The sequence below is a fragment of the Lynx canadensis genome, chromosome B1 (assembly GCF_007474595.2).
Source record: "Lynx canadensis isolate LIC74 chromosome B1, mLynCan4.pri.v2, whole genome shotgun sequence".
NCBI classification, from domain to species: Eukaryota; Metazoa; Chordata; class Mammalia; order Carnivora; family Felidae; genus Lynx; species Lynx canadensis.
Genome location: NC_044306.2, coordinates 102,844,670 through 102,857,898, shown reverse-complemented (window position 1 = coordinate 102,857,898; position 13,229 = coordinate 102,844,670). Strand labels below are relative to the sequence as shown.

The 13,229-nt window shown below is 35.7% G+C and overlaps 1 protein-coding gene across 1 annotated transcript in view; it reads right to left on the bottom strand.

Moving 5' to 3' along the window:
• TRPC3 (transient receptor potential cation channel subfamily C member 3) overlaps positions 1–13,229 on the bottom strand; it is a 55,733-nt gene that overhangs the window by 18,407 nt on the left and 24,097 nt on the right. The window contains 3 exon segments of the mRNA XM_030313134.1: positions 5,724–5,807; positions 9,001–9,210; positions 10,522–10,717. Coding sequence (XP_030168994.1) covers positions 5,724–5,807; positions 9,001–9,210; positions 10,522–10,717 — 490 coding nt within the window.

The window sequence follows — 13,229 nt, the reverse complement described above, 5'->3', positions numbered from 1 at the left end:
AGACCTATCAAAATGAAGAGAAAGGACCCAAATAAATAAAATCACGAATGAAAGAGGCGTGATCACAACCAATACCACAAAAATACAATTATAAAAGAATATTATGAACAATTATATGCCAATAAATTGGGCAATCTGGAAGAAATGGATAAATTCCTATAAACATATAAACTACCAAAACTTAAACAGGAAGAAATAGAAAATTTGAACAAATCCATAACGAATAAAGAAATTGAATCAGTAATCAAAAATCTTCCAAAAAACAAAATACCAGGACCAGATGGTTTCCCAGGGGAATTCTACCAAACATTTAAAGAGGAATTAATATATTTTCTTCTCGAACTGTTCCAAAAAGTAGAAATGGAAGGAAAACTTCCAATCTCATTCTACGAGGTCAGCATTACCTTGATTTTAAAGCCAAAGACCCCACTAAAAGGGGAACTACAGGTCAATATCCCTGATGAATATGAATGCAAAAATTCTCAACAAGATCCTAGCAAATTAAATCCAAGAGTACATTAAAAGAATTATTTACCATGATCAAGTGGGATTTATTCCTGGGCTGCAAGGGTGGTTCAATAATCGCAAATCAATCAACATGATACACCACATTAATAAAAGAAAGGATAAGAACCATATGATCTTAATAGATGCAGAAAAAGCATTAATAAAAACCCCAATAAAGTAGGGATAGAGGGAACACACCTCAACATCATAAAGGCCACCTACCAAAGACCCATAGCTAATATCATCCTCAACGGGGAAAAACTGAGAGCTTTTCCTCTAAGGTCAGGAACAAGAGAGGGATGTCCACTCTCACCATTATTATTTAACATAGTACTGGAAGTCCTAGCTTCAGCAACCAGAAAAAAAAAAAGCAATAAAAATAATCCAAATTGGCAGGGAAGAAAGGCAAACTTCCACTCTTCACAGATGTCATGATATTCTATGTAGGACTCCACCAAAAAATTGCTAGAACTGATACATGAAATCAGTAACATCACAGAATATAAAATCAATGTACAGAAATCTGTTGCATTTCTATACACCAAAAATGAAGCTGCATAAAGAGAAATCAATGAATCTGTCCCATTCACAATTGCACCAAAACCCATAAGATATCTACAAATAAATCTAACCAAAGAGGTAAAAGATCTGTACTCAGAAAAGTATAGAATACTTAGGAAAGAAATTGAAGATGATAAAAAGACAGAAAAACATTCTAAGCTCACGGATTGAAAGAACAATGTTCAAAGGTCTATACCACCCAAAGTAATCTACACACTTTATACAATTCCTATCAAAACACCACCAGCATTCTTCACAGTGCTAGAACAAACAATCCTAAAATTTGTATGGAACCACAAAAAAAAAAAAAAAAAAACCCAAAAGCTAAAGTAATCCTGGGAAAGAAAAGCAAAGCTGGTGGCATCACAATTCCAGACTTTGAGCTCTATTATAAACTTGTAGTCATCTAGACAGTATGGAACTGGCACAAAAACAGACACACAGACCAATGGAATAGAATAGAAAACCCAGAAATGGATTCATCAACTATATGGTCAACTAATCTTTAACAAAGCAGGAATGAATACCCAATGAGCCAATCATGTCTTTAAAATAAGAGCACCAAAGGCTGAGGAAATATGTGAGTCAAAAAAGGAACTGATATAAGCTTGAAAGTCTTAAAAAGAGGAAGAAGAGAATTGTCACAGAAATGAAAGGTAAATTTGAAATAGCACATATGAAGACAAAGAACAATACAGTATGAGAGAAAAGGAGCCAAAGGAGAAATGGATAAAAAATTCAACTGGGATAGAGTAAAAGTGGTTGCTACAGAGGACAGGCAAAGAAGACTCAGCAGGCATCTAATTGGATTCTTTAAAGAAGAGACCCAAATAAAGGAACAGAAAAAAATATTTCAAGATATGACATAAGGATATTATTCAGAAATAAAGGAAGACTGGAATGTATAGATTGAAGAGCCATACTTCGTGCAGGAAAAAATACATACAGATTCACCTTCAGAAAAACCAACAGCAAGTTATTGGACTTAGAAAATGAATGAAGAAAATGTGGGCATTCAAATCAAAATCTCAGGTCAATAGTATAAGAAAAACAATCCAGCCTCAAACTTTTCCACATCAGCATTTCATTCTAGGAGCAGTGGAGCAAGGTTTACAAATACATTAAGAAAATAAAGTCATATCTAAGAATTTTATAGCAAGTCAATATAAATACATAGAAAATAGAAAACAGTTTAGAATATAAAATAACTCAGAACGTAGTTCCCATGAACTCTTTCTGAAGAAACTAAAGACAAACTTTAGTCCACAAAGGAAAATGATGGCAAAAAGATCCGTGGCATGTGCCAACTCTGTGGGACTAAAATGAAAACAAATGTAGGTTAAAATCCTGACCAGCACTTTGGCATAAGGATTACTCTGAAGTCGATTAAGAAGCAGAAAACACAGAAAGAGCTCACTCCCCCTCTCCTATCTGCCTAAAAGCAAGACATAAATTTCCCTTTGTGAAGGTCTTCCCTCTCCTTGTTCCAAACCAGAAGGAATTAAAACAACCATCATCACTGGAGACAGAAAGTTGGCACAGGGTCTGCACAGGAAAACCTTAATAAAGCAACCCTAATCTTCCATTGGTTTTCTTGTATTCTTACCTTCCCACAATTTAGTACCCTTTAGAGCCCAAACCTGTTTCCTTTGTCTTGTTGCTTCTACCCAAATTTACCCTTTATTAAGATGGTATGTAAGCTCCCAATTCTAACTACCCCCTTGCGTTACTCATCAGGGAGTTCTCCTGTGTGTATGCATTTTGCTTTTTATAAATACACATGTGTTTTTTTTCCCTCATATTAATCTGTCTTTTGTCAGTTTAATTGACAAAACCTAATGGATAAAGTTTTTTTCCTCCATCACAGTTATAATGATTTAACTAATAAATGTTAGGAGAAAGGGGGAAGTGATAAAAGATAAAATAAACACATTGATTCTCTCATATTTTAGAGCTGGAGGATCAAAAGATAAAACTTGAAACTTATAAATCGAGTAACAGAGACAAATATATGTAAAGACATAAAGATAAGCACCAGGACAAATAACATAATCATCTCAGCAGAGACTGACAATTCTCTTCCCTGTTTTTTTTTGTTTTTTTTTTTTTAGCTTGGCAAATGGCCCCTAGGAATTAAGATATTTCCCAACCTCCCCTGCAGATAAACTGTGCAACTTTAAATAAATTCCTTATAGGAAAGAGGCATATCTTTCTTTCCTATCACCTTCTAAATGTATTTTGGAATGCATAAATAATAGCCAGATTTCCAATAACTTTCTTGGACCATGAAGCATGTTAGACTGAAAGCCAGTCATGACACAATTATATGCTATAAAAGCCTTGGTCCTGAACATTGGTAGGTAGCATACCAGTCCTGGGATGACCACCTCTTGACTTCCTGAATAGGTGAGAGGAATAAATTTCTATATATATACTTTACATAGTGGTTGGTATTTGGTTTTGTGAGGTTTGCACCAAACTTAATATCCTAATCAATACAAACAACAGGAGGATGACTTTATAATGATACTGAATACACAAATGAAGATCTGAACAGTTGGAAAGGTATATCATGTTGTTGAAAAGGAAGCCAGACATTATACAGAACTCAATTTTACTTAATACAATCACAAAAAGAACAGAATATTTTACTGCCTACACAAGCTGACTCTAAAGTTCAAACAGAAATAGAAACAAGAAGAATAGCCAGGATATTATGTAAAATAAGAGTCCTGAAGTAAGGACATATGTATGTGTGTGTCTGTGTCTGTATATTTTATTTAACTTTTGTTATAAACTATAATAATTAAAACAATGTGGTTCTACAACATATGGAAATCCTAGAAACAAATCTAAGTAGATAAAGAAATTTAGTAAGTGATAAAGGTGACATTTCAAGTCAATAAAAAGATATTTATTCAACACATCCAACTATATAATCATCTGTAAAACGAATAAATTTGGATCTCCACCCCACACATTGCATCAAAATATATTCTATATGGATCATATATTTTCATCTGAAAAGTAAAACCATAAAAGTACTAAAGAAAATATGTGTAAAAAATTTCTCAAGTATTCTTACATGGGGGAAGATCTTCCTAAACAGGTCACAAAATCTAAAGCTATAGAAAGTTTGTAGAGTTGATGATACAAAAATCATAAAGTTGGGTGAAAATATTAAAAATATATACAACAAACAGAAAAAAAATTCTCAACTTGTATCACAGGCAAAGAACTAATTTTAAAAGAATTCTTAATTCTTCAAATATTTCATAAATGAATTCCTCTTTATAACAAAAAACCCATCAAGAAAAGTAAACATGTGGAATACTAAATATATAAAGATGGTCAAGTTCATTCATTACAAAGAATGCCAAGGAAGACTACACTGTGATACCATATTCACCCATCTATTTGACAAAGATAAAAAACCTTTGGTAACACGCTGTTAGTGCATGAAGGAGGAAATGGGCTCTTTCACACATTTATCGTTAAGACTGTAAATTGGTACAAGTTCCATCAAAATCAGTTTGATAATAGTTAAAATATTAAAATGCCTATATACACTTTAACCAGACAATTCTATACGGTTGTGCATGTTTCAAATGTCATATATATGAGGTTACTTACTGCAGTGTTGCTTATAATAGCTAAATATTGGTAATATCCTCTATTTCTATCGATAGAAGACTGATATATTAAATGTAAATATAACCATATAAATGGAATATAATGTAGCCATTAAAAAGTAAGACTTTGACAATCAGTGTGCCAAGCAATTTGCAGGATTTGCTGCTTCCAAGACGAGTGTACAAAGAGCACTGTACCCATTAAGTGACATAACCATACATTATAAATTCCTGGATCTTCATTCTTGTGATCTTGTGATCTCTAGATTTCATCAGAAATCTACAGATTTGATAGTCAAAATGATCAACCAGATGGAAAAGAAAAGCTACAACCTCATCTAAGTTGGAAAATAGTGTTCAAATGTCACATCTAGGGGCGCCTGGGTGGCGCAGTCGGTTAAGCGTCCGACTTCAGCCAGGTCACGATCTCGCGGTCCGTGAGTTCGAGCCCCGCGTCAGGCTCTGGGCTGATGGCTCGGAGCCTGGAGCCTGTTTCCGATTCTGTGTCTCCCTCTCTCTCTGCCCCTCCCCCGTTCATGCTCTGTCTCTCTCTGTCCCAAAAATAAAAATAAACAAATGTCACATCTAATGTCAAAATGCAAAAGATATTTTAAAGTAGCACTAATGGAACAGTACAGCCTAAGAATCCATTGGAAAATGGATTACCTAGAGAAATGTATCAGGTTTCCATACTGTGAAAGCATAATCTTCCTAATATACCATATCTCCCACTGCTTCTCCAGCTCAAGGTATTTGAGGATGTTCTTTGGAAGGTGTGGCAACACTTTGCTTTTAATATCACAAAGGAACTCTTCCTCAACCAAAAAAATGAAGGATGTGGAACTCTGATTTCTAAAGTCCCCTCCTACTAACATACTATTTTTTCTCTGTTCTGTTCTATCCTCATAGTATATACGAAGAATATAATTCTACTCAACACACATACACACACACACACACACACACACACACACACACAAGGAATTACATAGGGATAAAAAGATATGTCTACTGAATGCTTACCTGATAACGTGTTGGCTGGTTGAGAATGCTGTTAAAACTGTGTGATTCAAAAACTCTTGAGTTAGACTGAGTGAAGAGGTTTAACTAGGAAAAAATACAATTAACCTAGTAAATTAGAATACATTCATTTGTAAGTCAAAAATATAATCTACTATATTCTCATTGATAACATTTCTGGAGTCAACATTTCCAAGGAAAACTTTGTGGAAGTGGAGTTTTATCAGTGATTTAATAGATTTTCAAAGGTAAAAATGAATGCAACAACATAACTCACATTTATCAAAATGTTTATAATGTGCACTGCAACAGAACTGCTTAACTGAAAACATTTTTAAAAGTTGGCTCATACTAAATGTAATTGTCCCTGAGGACTTGTGTGCTTAATCAAAATGTATTCACAGCATCTAGAAGGTAAGGATGCATAGAAGGAACTGTCTGCTCCTGAGCCTGTATTCCTCTCCTACACTCGGACAGGAACACACTACAAGTTCGAATGGTATCATTTGTTATTTTGTAACCCTGAAATATGAGCCAAAATAACATGTCTTTCTAGGTATCTTGGCCTTATACTGAGCGAGATTCATAACTTTCAAGATAATTGGGCTTAAAGAAAATTTTTTTCTTGTTCTCTCTTTAGAGTTTAACTTTAGAGAGGGTAGAAAGAGACAGTAAGAGAAGCACACTGTTACTAGCTACTTTTTATGTATGTGAGCAGGGCCTGCTTCTTACTTTTGGGCAAGCTGCTACCAATGCAGTATGATTCAAAGGCAGGACCACCTATGCAAAAATATGTATTCACCCCACCACCTGACTTCCATGATCATAACTCAGGATCCTATGTGTGGGATGCTAAGAGGAAGTGGCACAATCTTGCCAACAGAAAACCTTAGCTAATAAAATTAATTCTTCTATTTGCCACTAGAGGTCAGTATCTGATTGTTGACTGAGGTTAGTTTTACAGGTTAGCGCAAAACATTTCTTGAGGCTCCTTCCTCTCTTCTAAAAAGAGAAAAACAGAGACATATAATTTCTCCAAATTTTTACCAAATTCAGTATGCAGAGAGTATTTATTAATATTTATAATAAAAAAATAATATTAAAGAGATTTAAACATCTCCATGCACAATTTAAAAAATAAAATTAAAATGGCAGTTTTTAACTAGATATGGGGAGATTGGGAAGCCATGGCTCATGTCTTCTGAGAGATCAGTGCTCAACTTTTTTTCTATTTCTAGCCACCTCTCTGAAAAAAGCTGTTCTTCCTGCCAATGGTGTAATACAGGCAGAAGAGGACACCATAAATAGAGCACTTCTGCTCCCCTCACACGCATTTGAGCAAGCTGCATTTCCTTTACAGAGGTGTAGGTAGCCACAAGACAGACATCTGAATGTGCTCTTCTTCCACTGACAGTATTTCTCCCCTTCATTATGATACTCTTAAGAATGGAGTCCGTGAAATCAGTTGCCTACAGAAAGAAAACTTCAAGGTGTGAGTGCAAGAGCTGTGAGTTCCCACGCTCTCCAGAGGCTTCCGGTTTTGAATAATAAAGCTTCAGTTAATAAATCCCCAGAGAAACAAAGCACCTTCAAAACAAAGTCAATTTCAGTAGTGGTGGGAGTTGCCCAGGATGGCAATTAGAGCCTGGCCCATTTAAGAGACTAGCCACCCTGTCTCTGAAGGAGCAGCCCATGGGGAGGAAATGGGCCAGTAACCAAGCCAGAGCAGTAGGTGCTGGGTAGAAGGCAGCCATGTGCAGTAGAAAGAGCGAGGCATCTGATGCTGGAAAACTTGGATTTCACACCTACTCCACACAGGCCAGCTAGCTCCCCTGACCTTGTGTAGTACACTACTTTAATGGTTTCAGTTGTCTTATCTATAAAATGGGAATAATAATAATACCTACCTCACAGTGTTGCATGAGGTTCAAATGTACAGCAAAGCACTTTGTAAACTGTGAATGAGGAAGGGCACTGATATTTGTTGAGGCTGGAACTTTGTACATCTCATATCATCCTTACATTAATCCTACCAAGTTTTCTCTCTTTCAGATGAGACAATTAAGGCTCAGAGTGATGAAATGACTTATCCATGTTACTTGAAAATAAGCCATAAGCACCAGAATACAAATCCTGGTCTGACATGGAGGCTCTATTCTTTACATTGTACTCCTTCTTGCTGTGTACATATGAGGTACTATTTGAAATCATAGGATGACACAGCCAAATCAATGCCTTGGAACATAATAGCCTTAAGAGCCCATGTCCAAGTCAAATTTAAAAAGGTTTAAAAGGCCACCTTCCTAAGGAATAAGATGCCAGGGTACTACAAATCTTGGAAATACACATTTTTTTTAAAGAAAGAAATTAAATTGCAATAATCTAGTCTTTTTTCTCAACTTCAACTGACAAAACTTATCCACCTCTGCTCAGAAAGGTCTGTACTTTACGGAGTAACATTGCTATCTTGTGGGCTCCCAAGGTATGACAAGAACAGATCATTTTCACAACTTTAGGCAAAAATTAGTTACTAGTATAAGCAACTCCACACATTTATTCCTGTTATGTCTTGCTCCCTTATTATCTGAGGTCTGCTCATCTCCTCCTGTGTCCTATACCAATTCTATCTCTGCAAATTAAATTCATGATAATGAAGTATTGTCATAAAACTCATCTTTGTTAAAATCAAAGTATGACTCAAACTAAAATCAAAGTATGACTTACCCAGGAAAACTTTGGGACAAACCATTCTTGACTATTTATAAAAATGGTATTTATGAAATATCAAATGGAATATTTGAGGATGCTCTTAGGCCTGTGTTGATTTTATGATATTAAAGAAAAAGGTTACTTAGCTCGATAAAGAGTTTCTACAAATAAGAAGAATATGGTGGTGGTAAACTATATATGCAGCCAAGAGGAAAATGTGAAGTTAAAATTCTTTAACTTCAAAATAACAATTGAGAAGGATGGAACACAAAAATACAAAGTGTTTTCTAACAATAACTTTTCTGTTTACTTTTAACAAGTTAAAAAAGTGTTTTTGTTTGTTTTTAATCTGGCACTTTGCATGAAATTCTGACCAGAAGTAATGCACAGACTAAGTGACTTCTTGAAACATTGTGAAGATATTAAGTGTTAGTCTATGAAAGACTATGGAATGGATAGTAACTTTCAACATCTTCTAAGTTCATACATAAAAATTACCGAACAAACATCAAAAGACAAGGAGAAAGACAAAACATTCATTGCAATGTCTTGGTAAGTTTTTGATACGTACCCTGGACTTGGAGTTACCCATTCCCATTTCTATATCCTTCTGTAGCCGGCTCCTTCTGCATTTGGAGAAGTTGATGATCCTCATGATGAAATAAACAAATGACTTTGGACTAGGAACTAGACTGAAGGGTGGAGGTAATGTTTTTCCATCATCAAAATAAGATAACCAAAGTTTTGAACGGGCAAACTTCCATTCTACGTCACTGTCATCCTGTATCACAAAAATAGAAAAGAAACAATGTCTCGTTTTAAAAACTAAATATTCTAGTAATTGATTCCAGTAGGATCATACAATGAACCTAAATTATGCTTTTGACATAGATAAGTCACTTATATACATTTATCTGCATATAACTTCTATTGGCCTATATAATATTCTTAGTATTGTTTTCATGATACTCATCTTTTTAATTTTTCTCTTCCATATGCCTGTAACACCTGAAATTTAACCAGAGTGTCCCACCCCCCAGCCAAAAACAAAGCAAAAATGCAAGAAAAATTCAGGGTCAAGGAAGGATGAAAACATTAACTCCTCCCTTCTTCCCCACCTCTGCCAATTCCTCATAATCAATGGTACTTCATCAGTCTTTACCCACCCTCCCTCCCTCCTCATCTAGACCCATCCAAGGCAGGCTATAGATACACCATATTATACTTTAGAGCAAAGGGGAAAGAATAGCACTCAGACGAATTGCACTTTGGATGTCGTGTCTGCCATCTGTCCTCAAATGTCACATAAGGCCCTGGGTGGACTATTCTTGTCTTGTATCTCCTTTTATCCTCAGTAACAGCCCAGAGTGATGGAGAGAAAAATGAAGAGAAGGAAGTTCAAAGGTGGAAGAAGTTGGCTTGTTCATTTCACCCTGCCATTACCACACTCAAGCAGTTATTCAGAGTGCCACAGTTTTCATTTCTGGGGGACCTAACTTCTGCTTTGAGAATCTATGTGTTTTCTAAAACACACACAGAGACTCGGAGGTTTAACAAATAGCAAAATACTAAAGAGATACTGAATATGAACCGGAAGGACGTAGGAAAACATACATACAATGATGAAGGAAGGCACCAAAGCAAGAGCAATCCAAAACATGAAGTAAAATGACTTCTAGAATACTAAAAATTCTGGCTGGATACAGGACATCACTGATGTTTGCCAGACATCTAGTAATTCATCTACTAGGATCTTTCAGATGGTTGGCCAGCTAACCTAGGAAAGAATAATTTCCCTATAGTCAGTACTTCTTCTAGCCATTAACTTCAAAACTTCTGAAATATACTCTAAGAGGAGGCAGCATGATGGCAAATTCATGGGGACCCCTGCTGTGCTCCTAGAAGACACTAGAGCCTGTGAGACTATCTATCCAGGAGGGAAACACAGGGAAATGTCCAGGCTCCTTCTGCTTAGGTATAAGCCTCTTTATTGACATGAACTGGACATCCACCAAAGGGCACAAAAACAGATGGAGGATATTATTAGAGTGAGATGGCAAGAATAGATACCATGGATAGAAAGCAGGTTTACCTCAATTTCTTGATATGAGCTATTAATCATAGCAATTAACATGTTGAGTAAAACGACCACCATAGTTACATTGTATATTCCATACAGAACGTAGCCAATATTCTCTATGAATTTGTGATCGTATTTGAGCACAACAGAAGTGACTTCAGACAACCCAAATATTGACCAAAACAGTGTCTTGAAACTTTCTTCTACACTGTTGAAAGAATAAGGTACACAGTAAATAAATTAACAGTTTTCAGTATTAAAATCAAAAGAAAAACAAGTTAGGGTTTGAATACTGTAAAGATGTAAAATGCCATCATTAAATATCATCACAACAAACTCTGAGTATAATTATTTTATTATAGTATTTAACAGAAATTGTTCCTTCAGGGGTTTATGATTAGATGTTGCCAATGCCTACCTTTTCTGTAAATTATCTTCAAGTGAAAATTCCCTGAACTCAGCAGGGGAAAGGTAAAGTCATGCCACGATACCCATTCCTTTCTCCTAAAGGATGGAAATTTGGGGTTTGATTTTATAGGTCATTTAGACCTTTAAATCAGGTTTTCTGTAGTAGAACAAGGTCAGGATTAAGATGATATACTCGCTTCAAAAAAAAATATGTACAAACATATTCCCTGCACTGTAGTAGTAGGGAAGAATGAAAACAACCTAAATATCTATCAGTAGGGGAGTTGGTAAATAATTCCATCTATATAATGGATTCCTATGTAGCCACTGGGAAAATGAGACACATCTATCTTCATGTGTTTATATAAAATGGTATCTAAGAAGTACTGAAAAATAAGATACAGCAAGTATGAAATAGTCTACAATTTGACTAAAAAGGAGGAGTTTACAAATACTTATATTCTTGTTTATATACAAAATATCTCTGAAAGTATCCAAAAGAAACCATTGCCTCTGTGAACTAAGGAGATATGAGAGATTGGGGCCCAAGGGTAAATAAGGGGACATGATTTTCACTGTAGATACCACTCTATGAATTTTTTTGCCACAAGAATATATTACCTAAAAGTTACATTTAACTGGAAATGAATAGGAGGGAACAGATTGCAAGATTCCTGTTCTTTTCATTTATATAATCTACTCCCTGATTCTTCCATAGCAGCAAGTAACACTTAGGCCCTCACCTGACTAATCACCTACTTTTATCCTTTAAATGAATTTTGCCAACCGAATTTGGCTGCTTCTGGCATATAACCAAGTTGTATTCACTGATACGTAAACCACAAAAATAATCCTTAAACGATTACACATGTAGAATTCCATTACAAAGGAAGGTTCAAAAGTAAGTCCTTTTTCCAAAAAAAGATTTATGGAAACAGTGCTGGTTTTGATTTGTTGTAACAGATTCTAAACAACAATTCCATAGATTTATAGGTTTTAGCACTAGTTTATTTACTCATGCCATCATTCAACAAATATTGATGGAACACCTATCATGTTCTAGAAATTGTGCCACACCCTTATGAGGCTGAATAGAAAGATTCCTATTTCTATATAGTTGGTGTCTATTACAAAACAGTTCATTGTGTGATTTTATAGCATAGATGGTAGCAGGAGACTGAGAAAAACTATAACCTCTTTGTTCCCACCATTACTTTAACAGTGTCCCCAAATTCTGACTCCTTCCTCTTGCTCTTTTTGCAAACCTTCTCTCCTCTAACTTCAAGAATATCAATTCCTGTGAATACGTATGTGTGGGAGGAGGCAGACAGTAAAACAGGAGAGGACACTGGCAGTGCCTGAGCTCTTACCTTGGGCAAGAGGCTTCAAATAAATGACCTTACATAATCCTCACAATAACCCGGTTCAAACCTTATTGTGTTTATTTTAAAAATAAGGGAACTAACGCAGAGGAGTGCTGAGTAACTTAACCAAAGGCCGCAGCTAGAAAATAGCAGAGATAATGCACCCATATCCAGGTCTGCCTGATTGCTTGCCTAGAATCCTTCCACTATATCAAGTTGCCATGTGTTCACACAAAACAGTGAAGACAATGTGTTGTAGAAATGAGTTCTTAAAGGCTCACAGGGGTGGCACTATGTGTAGGATATCTCCATCCCTCCCCTACTGGGTTCAAACAGAATTTTTTTTTTTCATTACAATAAAGTGAGTTTCCGTTCTCTTCTACCCCCAAGACTTGCTCTGTATTAACTATGTGAAAAAATCATTTCCAAACAATTTAGATGTCTGGAAGGGCTTGATGTTCTATTTTAGTCTACAGGGAACTTATTCAAGGTCTAGATTCTTTCTAACTGTGGCATTACAGGATCCAAAGGGAGACAGGGAGGGCTAATGATCTCCCTACCTTGAAGGACTACAGTACAAAGGGAGGACCCACATGCAGGGTTAGGGGATCTCACAACTGGATGTCTCTCTGCTGAGGGAACTTAAAGGGACAATGACTAAGGAAGTTTAATCAGGGAAGACTTCACAGGCAAGGTGAGTCTCTGACGTAGAAACAAGTGTGACCACAGGAAGGAAGTGATACTAGTGTTATAGTGAGTTATACAACATTTAGCTGTAATTTCTTCTTACTCAACTCCTTTGTACTGATTAATGATACATTAAAATAAAGGCCAGTGCTTTCTTTTTGAATAGTAATGACTAAAAATTACTGAAACTAAATTTAATGTCATACATAATGTAATAGATGTCCAGTATTAAAAATCTGCTGTCCAATTCTCTTAAAATAG